The sequence below is a fragment of the Otolemur garnettii genome, unplaced genomic scaffold, assembly GCF_000181295.1.
Source record: "Otolemur garnettii isolate 467f Iridium unplaced genomic scaffold, OtoGar3 scaffold00006, whole genome shotgun sequence".
Classification (NCBI taxonomy): domain Eukaryota; kingdom Metazoa; phylum Chordata; class Mammalia; order Primates; family Galagidae; genus Otolemur; species Otolemur garnettii.
The window spans coordinates 11,942,255-11,956,078 of NW_003852401.1; the positions used below are offsets into that span (position 1 = coordinate 11,942,255).

At 33.4% G+C, this 13,824-nt stretch overlaps 1 protein-coding gene across 2 annotated transcripts in view; it reads right to left on the reverse strand.

Moving 5' to 3' along the window:
• Positions 1–13,824, reverse strand: part of CCDC171 (coiled-coil domain containing 171) — a 402,279-nt gene that overhangs the window by 317,368 nt on the left and 71,087 nt on the right. For both annotated transcript variants that reach the window (XM_003782870.3, XM_023509106.1), the window contains exon 8: positions 5,933–6,025. In XM_003782870.3, coding sequence (XP_003782918.1) covers positions 5,933–6,025 — 93 coding nt within the window. The remainder of the gene's footprint in view (positions 1–5,932; positions 6,026–13,824) is intronic.

The window sequence follows — 13,824 nt, forward strand, 5'->3', positions numbered from 1 at the left end:
AAAAAAAAAAAAATAGAACTTTACCCTGGAAATGAGAATATAACCTAAATATTGTACCCTCATATTAACTTAAATAAAGTTAAAAAAGAAAAAGAAAAAAAAGAAAGAAAATGTGGCGTTTTATGTATATATGTACATGTGTGTGTACACACACACACACACCATGGAGTATATAGCCATGAAAGGAATTAAAAATGTCCTCTTCAGCAACTTAGATAGAACTAGGGGTAATTATCCTAAGTGAAATAATCTAGTAACAAAAAAAACCAAACACCACGTGTTCTCACTTATGAGTCGGAACTAAACACTGGATATGCATAGTCATACAGAGTGACATAAGAGGGAAAGTGGAAGGTGATATAGGAGAAAAAATCGCCCATCAGATACAATATTCACTATTCGGGTGATAGGTCCACTAAAAGCCTAAACTGCTCTATTACACAGTCCATGTAACAAGAAAAGATTAGTACCTCCTAAACCTATTAAAGTTAAATTTTAAATTAAAAAGTATAAGAATGTAGGAAATGCATAAAATTGTACAGCAAGCTAAAAACACAAATTTTTTATTTAAATTTTTATAAGATAAATAGTGTGCTCAAGTTTCAAAAAAAAGATGGAGGGTAAAGGAATGTTTCATACTAGATAGAAAATGGATTTTGGAAACATAAAATTCAACTATGAATCCCAGCTATGTAAGTTATATCACTTTGGGTATATTACTAAAACTCCAAATACCTGAAGTTTCTCATCTATAAACAATGAAGAATATCCAGACTATCTACTTTATGAGTTGCTATAAGGATCTAATGAGGCAACACTATTTAATAAATATTTAGTGAGCACTTACTATGTATGAGGCAATGTGCGAGGGCTCAAGATACATGCAATAATCATGAAAAATACAGTCTTAGCAGGTGGTGCCTGGTCCCATATGCTGGAGGTGACAGTTCAAAACCCAGCCCTAGCCAAAAACTGCAACAACAACAACCAAAAAAAAAAAAAAAAAACAGGCTTAGCTTTTGAGGAGCTCATAGTCTTTAGGAGAGGATAGACTACAATACAATATGGTAAGTGCTTCTATTGTGACAGAGGCACACACAAAAGGCCAGGAGATCTGAGAAAAGCCGTGAACTCTTTGTAAGCTAAGCCTCATAGAGATGGCGACAGACAACTTGAGGAAGGAAAGATAAATTCACCAATAAATGAAGGCTAACTTTTATCAAAAAGAGAAATGGAGGCCAAAATGTGGAAAAAGGTTTCCACACTGCTGGTAGAAATGTAAATTAGTGCAACCACTATGGAGAACAGTATGGAGGTTCCTCAAAAAACTAAAAATAGAACTACCATATGACCCACCAGTCCCACAGCTGAGTATATATCCAAAAGAGGGGAATTTGCTATACTGAAAAAATATCTGCATTCCCATGTTGATGGCAAAATTATTCACAATAGCCAAGATCTGGAATCAACTTAAGTGCCTATCAATGGATGAATGGAAAAGGAAACTGTGGTAAGTATACACAATGGAATACTATATAATCACAAAAAAGAAATCTTGCCATTTGCAACAAAAGGGATGGAACTGGGGAAGGTTATGTTGAACAAAATAAGCCAAGCATAGAAAGATAACACTTGCATATTCTCATTTATAGGTGGGAGCTAAATATTAAAAACAATGTATCTCATAGAGACAGAGAGTAGAATGATGGTTACCAGAAGCTGAGAAGGGTATCAGGAAGAGGGAAACAAATGGAGACAACTAATAGATGCAAAAATATAGTTATATCCTCTAAAATGAACAACATCTGATACTACAACAAAGTGACAAGAATCAACAATAAGTTAGTAAATATTTTAAAATAACTAAATAAGGCCTGGCACAGTGGCTTATGCCTGTAATCCTAATACTTTTGGGAGGCCAAGGTGGGTGGACTGCCTGAGCTCACAAGTTCAAGAACCAGCCTCAGCTAGAGTGAGACCCCATCACTAAAAATAGCCAGACATTGTTGCAGGCGCCCGTAATCCCAGCTACTAGGGAGGCTGAGGCAAGAGAATCGCTTGAGCCCCAGAGGTTGCTAAGAGCTATGAAACCAAGGCACTTTATCCTGGGTGACAAAGTGAAACGCTATCTCAAAAAATAAGTAAAACAAAATAAAATAAAATAACTAAATAACTACTATCATCAATAACTCTTAAGAGTATACTTTAAAATAACTAAAATAGTGAAATTGGAATGTTCCTAACACAAAGAAAAGATAAAAGCCTGAGGTGATGAATACCCCAACTACTCTGATTTGATTAATTTACAATGTATGCTATCAAAACATCATGTACTCTGTAGATACACATAAGTATTATGTACCCATAATAATTAAGTAGTTACAGCGCCAGCCACATACACAGGGGCTGGAGGGGTCAAACCTGGCCCAGGCCTGCTAAACAATGACAACTACAAAAAAAACAAATAGCAGGGCATTGTGGCAGGCACCTGTAGTCCCAGCTACTTGGGAGACTGAGGCAAGAGAATCGCTTGAGCCCATGAGTTTGACGTTGCTGTGAGCTGTGACACTACAGCATCCTATGAAGGGCAACATAGTAAGACTCTGTCTCAAAAAAAAAAATTTTTTTAAGTTTCAAAGAAATGAAGCCTAAGGTAATATGAATTTGTTTCAAAAATTAATCCATATACATGATAATCATCAAAATTATTTCCATTAAATAATGGCCCAAAAATATCTTGGGTTAATTGAAATGCTTATTCCCATACTAGAGTAAGGAAGTAAAATAGATATGTTGATACAACTCAATTTAAATTTTCAAATTTTTCCTCTTAAACTTTATTTTTCTTTGTAGTTTTATCTAAATCCAATGTTTACAAGTCAAATAATAAATTTAGGAAACATTTTATTCATTTGTATTGCTAACTTCTTTCAGAAAATAAGCACAATCACAAGTGGCAAACGAATCCAACTGAAAGAAAAGTAGACATCAACAATTTTGAGTCAACTCTGTCACTCTTAACTCTACTTTCTCATTTTTTATGCCACAGCATACAAACAAATTTAATAACAGAACATTTCAAATATATATTCAACAACAGTTTATGACAAGACAGTGAGTAATTATAGCTAATTAGAGCCTACTCTGCATTAAAAGGTTAAACAGTAAGATAAAACACTTAAAACCTCGTATAGGAAAAAAGTCTAAGTTTTAAAAATATAAATTAACTAACTAAAATCTACTATAGGAAAAAAGTATAAGTTTTAAAAATATAAATTAACTTAAGGAATTTAGACCTACTTTAAAAGCAGTACAAGGAAAGTGCAGCTTTGACAGAGATATTTAATAACAGTTATTTTAGAAAAACAGCTGGCAACATTGGTAGATAAAATTAAAGGGAATAGAAAGAGGAGGCTGGTTACAAGACAATAAACACCTAAATCAAGGAAATAATTTTGTAATCAAAATTAGTTTAATCTACCTGCTCATAGCCACTTTTCATTTACCGATTTTGGCGATCCAAACATCCTACTAGATATGAAATTCAGAAGCAAAAATAAAGTGAAAGGATTTTTAGACCTGTTAAAGTCATAGGTTCAAACCACTTTTTCTTCTTGAAATAAGATCAGACTACATGTTTTATTTCCTGTCTATTACATTTGTTCACAAAGCAATATTCAAATATGATTACCAACCAGTCTACAACAGTATGAGAACATCTTAACAGTTAATACTGAGTATCAAAGTTAATAAAAATACTTTCTACCTTCTTACTTTAAAAAACAAGTATTTTATAGGGATCTCCATCAGTGTAATCTCTTTAACAAAATCATGAATAACAAATAGCATATTTATTAGATTTTAAGGCATGCTATCAGAATGCCAATAAAACATTTCAGCAAAAAGTCAAAATATTAAATTCAATTAAACAGCAGAGTAGGACCAGATTAAATTTTAAAAGTTTCTGCACAGCCAAGGACACAGTCAATAGAGTGAACAGACAACTCACAGAAAGGAAGAAAATATTTGCATGCAAAGAGCTGATAGCCAGAATCTACAAAGAACTCAAGCAAATCAGCAAGAAAAAAAATTTTTAAAAAACCATTAAAAAGTGAGTAAAAGATATGAACAGAAACTTTTCAAAGATAGTTTAATGGCCAACAGACACATGAAAAAATCCTCAAATCAAAACCAGAAAGAATCATTGTTCTTATCAAAAAGTCCCAACAAAGTGCTGGCATAGATGTGAAAAGAAAGGAACACTTATACACTGTTGGTGGGACTGCAATCTAGTACAACCTCTGTGGAAAGTAGTATGGAGATACCTCAAAGAACTAAAAAGTATTTTTTTTAAATCTATATTTGATATCTGTTCCAAAAGCTACAGTGGCTTTTCACCACTTTCAAAATAAGTCTTAAGTCTCTTAGCATGAAAAGGACTTTCATAATTAGTCTTCAGCACACCTTTCCAACATTATCTCCAAACTTTTCTCTAAGCCCTACCACACAACATAGTATAGTACAAAATCCAACCTCCCCTAAAAAACACCAAGAATACGTTTTTTTTTAAAGATTTTTTATTAAATCATAGCTGTGTACATTAATGCAATCACAGGGTACAGTATGGTGTTTTCATATACATTTTGAAATACTCTCATCAAACTGGTTAATGTAGCCTTCAGGTCATTTTCTTAGTTATTGAGTTAAGACAATAATACTCTGCTTTTAGAAAGATTCACTTGCACCCTTATAGGATAAACCATAGAGGTGATCCCACCAATCACCCTCCCTCCACCCATCCACCCCCTTACCCTCCCACCTCCTTCCCCATATTCTAAGGCTATAATTAGGTTATAACATTCCTATGAAAGCCATAAATTAGTTTCAAAATAGGGCTGTGTACATTGGATATTTTTTCTTCCATTCCACCAAGAATACTCTTATTTGGTGGCTTTATCCACGCAGTTCTCCTTGTTTAGAACAGAGGTCAGCAAACTTTTCCTGTAAAGGGCTAAAGAGTAAAGACCCTCTGGGTCTTGTGGGCCATAGGATCTCAGTCTAGACAAATAGCCACAAACAATATATATAAACCAGTGGTTCTCAACCTGTGGGTTGTGACCCACAGGAACTGTATTAAAGGGCCACTGAGTTAGGAAGGTTGAGAAGCACTGATATAAACAAATGGGCATGGCTATCATCCAACAAAATTTCATTTACAAAAAGAGATTGCAGGTCAGACTTGGTCCACGGCAGTAGTTTATCAACCCCTAGCTAAAATACTGGACCCTCACTTATAATAGAAATTCTATCGATTTCTCTAAGACTTAGCAAAAAGGATGCTTTCTTTAGGATGACTCCATTTAATTCCTCTTGCAGATTTATGCCTTTTCTTTCTTCTCTTCATATAATATTTTAGTGTTTCATATATCTAGGCATCTATATGTCTATATATATGTACATATAGAGAGTATCTCCAAAAATGGAATGTAAGTTCCAAAAGAAACTCATTCACCTTTATGTCTTTCAGCTCTTAATACAGTAATAAGTGACAGGCACTCAATAAGTACTATTTTTTAAATATTCTCAAAAAGAAATTCATTCTATGGCTGTTGATCACCATCTATAAAGGGCCAGATATGGTCTCTATTACAACTACTGCATTCCACCACTCTAGCACAGAAGCAACTACAGATAAGACATACTTCACAAGAACAGACTGTGAGTTTTAAGACTTGATCTATAGGCGATAATATGCCAACTCCTTCACTAAAGTATGTATCTTCAAATACATACCTACCATAAGTACAATAATGAGTGTCAAAACATGTACGCCTTCTAAATGCACACCTTAATCTCTGAATATAGTAGTTTTTTCCTAGTTATTAACACAACTTAAGAAAATCCACACCAAAAATATTTCTTTACATTTTACCTGAATAATTTCAGAATTAAATTTTGATTCCAAATGTGCTGCTCTTTCTGCTTCAATATTGTCTTCTAATTTCCTCACTCTTAGAGTAGTTGCCTGAAAACAAATTAGAAGTTTAAACAAATTAACACTGGTATTTAAAATAGATATGGATCATTACATTCCAGAATTATAATTAACACTTAAGATTACTGTAACTGCAGTCTGTTTTTTCTGTGCAGACTTTTCAAAATGTTAACATGACAATCTTAAAAAAGAAGGACAAAGTTGGAAGGCACATTTCACAACTGCAAAACTTACTCCAAAGCTATAGTGACCAGAATAATCTGATACTGGCATAAAAATAACCATCTAGATCTACAGAAAAGAACTAAAGTCCAGAAATAAACATGTGAATCAATGGTCAGTTGATTTTTGACAATGGTAGCAAGACCATTAAGTGAGAAAGAATTATCTTTTCATTAAATGGTGCTGAGACACCTGGATACACTCAGGCAAAAAATATGAATTTAGATCCCATATCTCTTATCATATACAAAAATAAATTCAAAATGGATCCATGACCTAAAATGTAAGAGCTAAAAACCACAAAACTCTTAGAAGAAAACATATAGGTAAATTTTCATGGATTCTAGGATATGATACCAAAAGCATAAGAAACAAAATAAAAAAACAGATAAACTGTATGTCTTAAAATTAAAAACTCAAGGCCAGGTGCAGTGGCTCACCTCTGAAATCCTAGTACTTCTGGGAGGCCAAGGCATTGCCTGAGGATTGCCTGAGGTCTGAGTTCCAGACCAGCCTGAGCCAGTGCAAGACCTCATCTCTAAAAATAGCTGGGCATTGTGGTACATGCTTGTCCTCCTAGCTACTTGGGGAGAGTGAGGCCAAGAGAATTGCTTGAGCCCAAGAGTATGAGGTTGCTGTGAGCTGTGATGCCAGAGCACTCTACCAAGGGTGATAAAATGAGACTCTGTCTCAAAAAAACAAAATTAAAAACTTATTGCAGCCCTATTCATAACAGCAAAGATATGGAATCAATCTAAGTATCCATCAGTGAATAAATGGATAAAGAAAAGTGACATACACTATAGAAGACTATTACACCACAAAAAAGAATGAAATCCTATCATTTACAATAACATGGATAGAACAAGAGGTCATTATGTGAAGTAAAATAAGTCAAGCAGAGAAAGACAAATATCGCATGCTTAAAAATATTGATCTCATGGAGATAACTGAGTAGAATAGTTACCAGAGCCTGGGAAGATCAGAGGAAAGGGATGAAAAGAGGTTGTTAATGGGTCCAAACATATGATTAGAAGGAGTAAGCTCCAATGTTCAACAGCAGAGTAGGGTGACTATAGTTAACAATAAAATATTGCATTTTCAAAATAGAAAGAATAGACATTCTTGAAATGTTCCCAACATATAGAAATGATAAATGCTTGAGGTGATAGATATCCTATATACCTCGACTTGATCGTTATGCATGCTATGCATGTAACAAAATACCCCAAGTACCCCATAAATATGTACAAATATTATGTATCAATAAAAAATAAAAATAAATTTAAAACTTATGTGCAACAAACAACTTTAGTAAGAAATTGAAAGGACAACCTAAAAAATGGGAGAAAATACTTACAAATCATAAACCTGATAATGGTCTATTACTTAGAATAAAGAGCTCATGCAATAAAAAGGCAACTTAATTAAAATAAGACTAAAGGACTTAAATAAACATTTGTTCAAAGAAGATATGCAAATAGCCAGTAAGTACTTGAAATGATGTTCAATATTATTAGTCATTAGAGAAATGAAAATCAAAACTACAAAGAGATACCTCTCACACCCTCTAAGATGGCTATAATTAAAAAAAAAAAACAGAAAATAGAATGCAGAAAAACTGGACACTTCATACATTACTGGTGAGAAATTTAAAAAAAAAAAAAAAAAAAAACGGAAAAAAAACGGAAAACCCAAAAAATAACGGGGAAAAAATTAAAAAAAAAACAGAAAATAGAATGTAGGAAAAACTGGACACCTCATACTATAATTAAAAAAAAACAGAAAATAGAATGTAGAAAAACTGGGCACCTCATACATTACTGGTAAGAAGATAATCAAATAGTTTAGCTGCTATGGAAAACTGTTCAGCAGTTTCTCAAAGAGTCAAACATGGAGTTTCCATATGACCCAGGAACTCCATTCATAGATATAGATATAGATATAAATATAGAGAGAAAGATATGTATAGCTATAGATATATAGATATATGCCCAAGAGAAATGAAAACATGGTCAAACAAAAAATTATACATAGAAGCCTGTAGTAGCATTTTTCATAATAGCCAAAGGTGAGTGAAGAGACTTAAATGTCTATCAAGTGATGAATGAATAAACAAGATGTTGTATATCCATACAACTGAATATTATCCAGTCAGAAAAAAATAAGTACCCATACATGCTACAACATGAATAAACCTTGAAATCATATATTAAAAACCACATACAGTACAATATCACTTATATGAAATATCTAGAACAGGCAAATCCATACAGACACAAAGTATATTAGTGGTTGCCAGGGGCTAGGGATAAAGGGGCAGTAGTAACAAGTAGTGACTGCTAATAGATATGAGGTTTCATATTGGGGTGATGAAATGTTCTAAAATTAGATAATGGTTAATAGTTATATAACTTGTGTATATTATTAAAACCACCCAGGCTTGGTGCCTGTAGTTCAGTGGCTAGGGGTGCCAGCCACAAACACCAGAGCTGATGGGTTCAAATCCAGCCCAGGCCTGTCAAACGACAACTACAACCAAAAAATAGCCAGGCATCGTGGTGGGTGCCGGTAGTCCCAACTAGATGGGAGGCTAAGGCAAGAGAATCGCTTATGTCCAAAAGTTTGAGGTTACTGTGAGCTGTGACACCATAGCACTCTACTGAGGACGAGACAGTGAGACTCTGTCTTAAAAAAAGAAAAAAGAAAAAAGAAAAACCACCCAAATGCATACTTTTAAAAGGTAAATTTTATGACATATGAATTATATCTCAACAAAAAAAATAAAAATCCATGAGTAAAAGAACTAAGGATAGTGTCAGAGAAGTGACAACCACCTAACTTAAACTTCAGATTCCCACTGTTGACATAAGTTCCTTCCAAATCGCTAACTTTGAATCCTTAAAACAAAGAACCCCCAGAGCCTGTAGGTATTAAAATATGATATATACAATAGCAGAGAAATTCTTACATTTAGACAAGAATGTGCATTACCCTAGATAGGCCCAATGCTAATAAAACAAATTTTTTTTAATGTAAAACTTCATAGAATAAAGTTCCTGCTCTTCACAAATTAAAATCAGTTTTCTCAGTACCCTATGTGCTCATTTTACATGCTGTAAGGCAAACAACCTAGCCAGTCACAAGGAAATAGTCCATAGGCACTGATAATAAAGGATTTCAAAGCTAATAAAAAGAAGATAGAGGGAAGAAACCATTTTTGGGCTAATAGTGTTTTTGTTCTTGGTGTTTGTTTTTTTTGTTTTGAGACAGAGCCTCAAGCTATGGCCCTGGGTAGAGTGCTGTGGCATCACAGCTCACAGCAACCTCCAACTACTGGGCTTAAGCTATTCTCTTGCCTCAGCCTCCCAAGTAGCTGGGACTACAGGTGTCCACCACAATGCCCAGCTATTTTTTGTTTATAGTTTTCATTGCTGTTTGGCAGGCCTGGGCTGGATTCAAACACACCAGCTCTGGTTTATGTGGCTGGTTCCTTAGCCACTTGAGCTACAGGCACCAAGCCCTAACAGTATAAAAATAGTTTTCAGATTCTAAAAAGCATATAAGTTTCCCTATGAAAATGGTAATTGTATATTTTATTAAAATGCAGAACATCTGGTGATTTCTTGATAAAAGAATCAACAATTCAAGTCTTCTTTTCATCTTTTATGTATATGTTGTGTTAATTAATTATCTCCTTTCATTCCAAAGTTGAGAAGAGGTTCTGTTTTTCCTACCTAGACCAAAACCAAATGGGTTGAAATAATAAACCAGAGATCACATCTTTATTTTTATAAGCCATTTATTATTACTAAAACTGTCCATTACTCAGTAAAGACACAAAAAAAAATCTTCAAATGTTTAAATAAACTCCTTCCAAGAGTAAGCTTTGTTGATAGACAAAATTACATTAAAAACCTCATAATAAATATGTTTTTTAATCTTCTAGTCTGGTAAATTAATTCGTATATCCAGCAGAGGGTGCTAGAGGAACATCAACGTGCTCATCACAGACTTTTTTTCCAATACCACTTGAAAGAACTAGTACAACATTCATAAACTGTGTCATTGGTATTTGATTCCAAGGTAATCAACAAAGCAAGGACAGAAAGCATAACAAAATTCTTTTTAAAATGCAAACTCTAACCCAAATTCATATATACCACAGGTCAATTTAACTACATACAGCTTTGCTTGTAATAGAAGTGTTACATGTCTGTTCTCTACGAAAAACAAGAGTTCTTTGTGTAACACAAAATGATCACATTTTGTCATTTATTAGCTAGTTGCCATCTCCTTTCCTGCAATATACTCCCAAGAGATTTTTTATTCTAAAATACTGTATGTTTGCCTCTTTTTTGGTCTGACTGATATCTCATTAAACCACAGTAAGCTCAATTTGATAATCTACTACACGTAAGAGAATTTTCAGTCTTTGAAGAAGACAATATAAAGAAGGATATCTTCTGTCCGGTTCTTCAATACATGTCACTTTATCATAAACCAAGCATAAGCTGACAACTCCAACTCAGTAGGAGAACTAACCAAACACACTCAGATGTTCTTCATACCACATTTGCTTCTTTGGCTTTCACAGGACTACTCAAAAAGTTTCCCGAAAGTTATGAAACATCTGTGTACAATGAATGTACTGGAAGAACAGATAAACAGTTCCTATTATATTCTTTCCTCCACAAATACAACATATCCAGCTCAGAGGATATAGATGAACATAGAAAAATTAATCAGGCAGAAAAACATTCTGTACACAACGTTTAACCCACTTGAAAACATCAAGAAAAATAGAGGAGAAATTATCACACAAGTACATTTTAGTTAATGATTTCTCATTAGTATGTTATATATTTCTGTTGTACAAAGTTTACCCCACAAAGTCATAACTTTTATAAGGAAAAAGTGGTTGTTTATTTTTCTTTTATCACATGATAATTCTCATTAATGGACACTTTCACAAGTAACCAATATAGCAATAATCCATCTTCAACAAGATTATTCCAAGGAACTGAATCCACACAGACTAATTCTATAATGTTTATTTTACTTCTAAGGATAACTTATTGTTATTTAGTGGTTACTAATAATTTATTAAATGTGTCAACATTTAACTACAATAGTTATTCTTCATGCGGGGATAGCTACTGTACTTTGAGTCCTTAAGTTGGTCTCAAAGGATTTTCTATTACCAAAAAATATGCATCAAAGGGTCAAAGTCTCCAAGTATTTGATAAGTGTTTGAAAAGCAGGCATCATGATTTCATTGCATTACCCACAATCATAAACTGAAGAGTCATAACTAAATATAGTGCACAAGACCTTTACTACTTAGCATCTTTATTCTAATCAAATATCTTAAAATCAATATTATTCAATTAGTCTAATATTTAATGTGAGTTCTTTTTTAGTAACCACTTACATTGCAAAGTGTCGCTTTTGCACATTAATTTCACTGATGAGATCAAACCTATAGCTGAATATTATTAATATTCTACAGTTTTCAAAGTCCTACATTTTTCTCATTTGATTTTTACAACGTGATATATTTTACAAAACAAAGGCCTAATATAGTATATAACATTTTAAATTTTTTTTTTCCTTTTGGAGACAGAATCTCACTAGCACCCTGGATAGAGTACAGTGGCATCATTTTAGTTCACTACAACCTCAAATTCTTGGGCTCACATGATCCTTCTGCCTCAGCCTCCCTTTTACTCCAGCTTTCCAAGTAATTGAGACTACAGGAACCCAGCACAACACCTGGCTAATTTTTTCTATTTTTGTAGAGATGGGGTCTCATTCTTGCTCAGGCTGGACTCCTGACCTCAAGCAATCCACCTTGGCCTCCCAGAGTGCTAAGATTACCAGTATAAGTCACTGTGCTGGCCTAATATGGTAAATCTTAATCAGGTGTTCTGATTTGAAGGTGTTTTTAATTAGTTTGTTTTTAAGTTGCTCTCTTACTTTCCATGTAACCAGCACAGTATATAAGAAAAACAACTTAAAGGCAAAATTAATGCTACTTTGTGAGGTATTTTGTTGTTGTTTTTTTTTTGAGACAGTCTCACTATGGTGCCCTTGGTCGAGTGCCATGGCGTCATAGCTCACAGCAACCTCAAACTCTTGGGCTTAAGTGATTCTCTTGCCCCAGCCTTCCAAGTAGGTAGGGCTATAGGTGCCCACCACAAGGCCCAGCTATTTTTTTGTTGCAGTTGTTATTGTTGTTTAGCTAGCCCAGGCTGGGTTCAAACCTGCCAGCCTGGTGTATGTGGCCAGTGCTCTTCCGACTGAGCAATGGGCGCCACCTGCTTTGTGAGTTTTAAATAAATTTTTAAGTTTTATTACATTTAGGTATTATAAAAGAAACAATAAATACTAAAAATAGAAACCATCAGGAAGAGAACTTGGAGGTCACAAATTCTGATTAACATGGAAAGAATGGTAATTTGGTAATGGTAATTTAGGTTTCTTAAAAATTATCTTTACCTTTTTCAGAAACAAAAACTTGAATATTTAATACATTCTTTAATGAAGTTCCAATATAATGTAGCTGATTTCATTATAATTAGTAATAAACACAAATGGGAGTTCAAAAATGATTCCTACAAACACATAATGGTTTGAAAAAGATGAATCATAAAAGATTGTCTTTATTGACAATCATGAAAGATAAACTACATTTTTCTTTCTTTTTTCACTTGAGTATAGTACACATTTAGAGAAAAAAGCTACCCTCTATCCTTCGTTATATTACTATGATATAGAATATGACTGACAGGAGCAATTCAGAATTTATTTGCAAAGACTATTCTCTCTCCACCATAATCTTCACAAGTTTCTTAAGTTCTCTCAGAATTAGGTTTGCATCTTCTCTTTTCTCTTTTCTTATTGAGTTAAGCTTATTTCCCATGATAATAAACTCCCTTAGTTGTAAAGAGGTTTATAAAAGCCATGGATATTTCTTTTTCCAGTTCACTTTTCCCTTGATTCTGTGGTATCCAGCAACAAATTTATTAAATTGGACTGGGAGTTTGTCTTTTTTTTTTTAATCTAAGAAACCATTGATCCATGTTAAAATGATTAAGCAACACAGTGGTATATAGCTTATAAGATTTTTAAATTATTTTATATATATATATACACACAAACTTATTTGGTCAGGAACATAAAGAAAATACCTTTCATGAAAGCAACTATTAAAACATTTCACTAGAATCTAAAACATTAGGCTAAAAGTCTATATTAGTTGCTTTAGTCTGATATTACTGATTTTAAATAACATGTTCTATTAAAGTAAAATTTTAAAGCTTGCCTCTTTATTATTATCCCAGCTTAATTGTTTTAAAAATACAACTGACAATTACCTGAGTAGTACTCAAGTACCTAAAACTACTACCTAATGTCTCCACAATTGAATGTAAATCTAGCATAAAATTTTCTGTAGAAATATTTTTAACTTCTTGTTATTTAACTTCTCATTTGACTTTTATAACAACATGGTATATTTTACCAAAAAAGAGCCTAATATAGTATGTAATAAGGCAGTTCGATTTGAAGGTGTTTGTGGTTGGTTGCTTTGGTTTTTTTTTTTT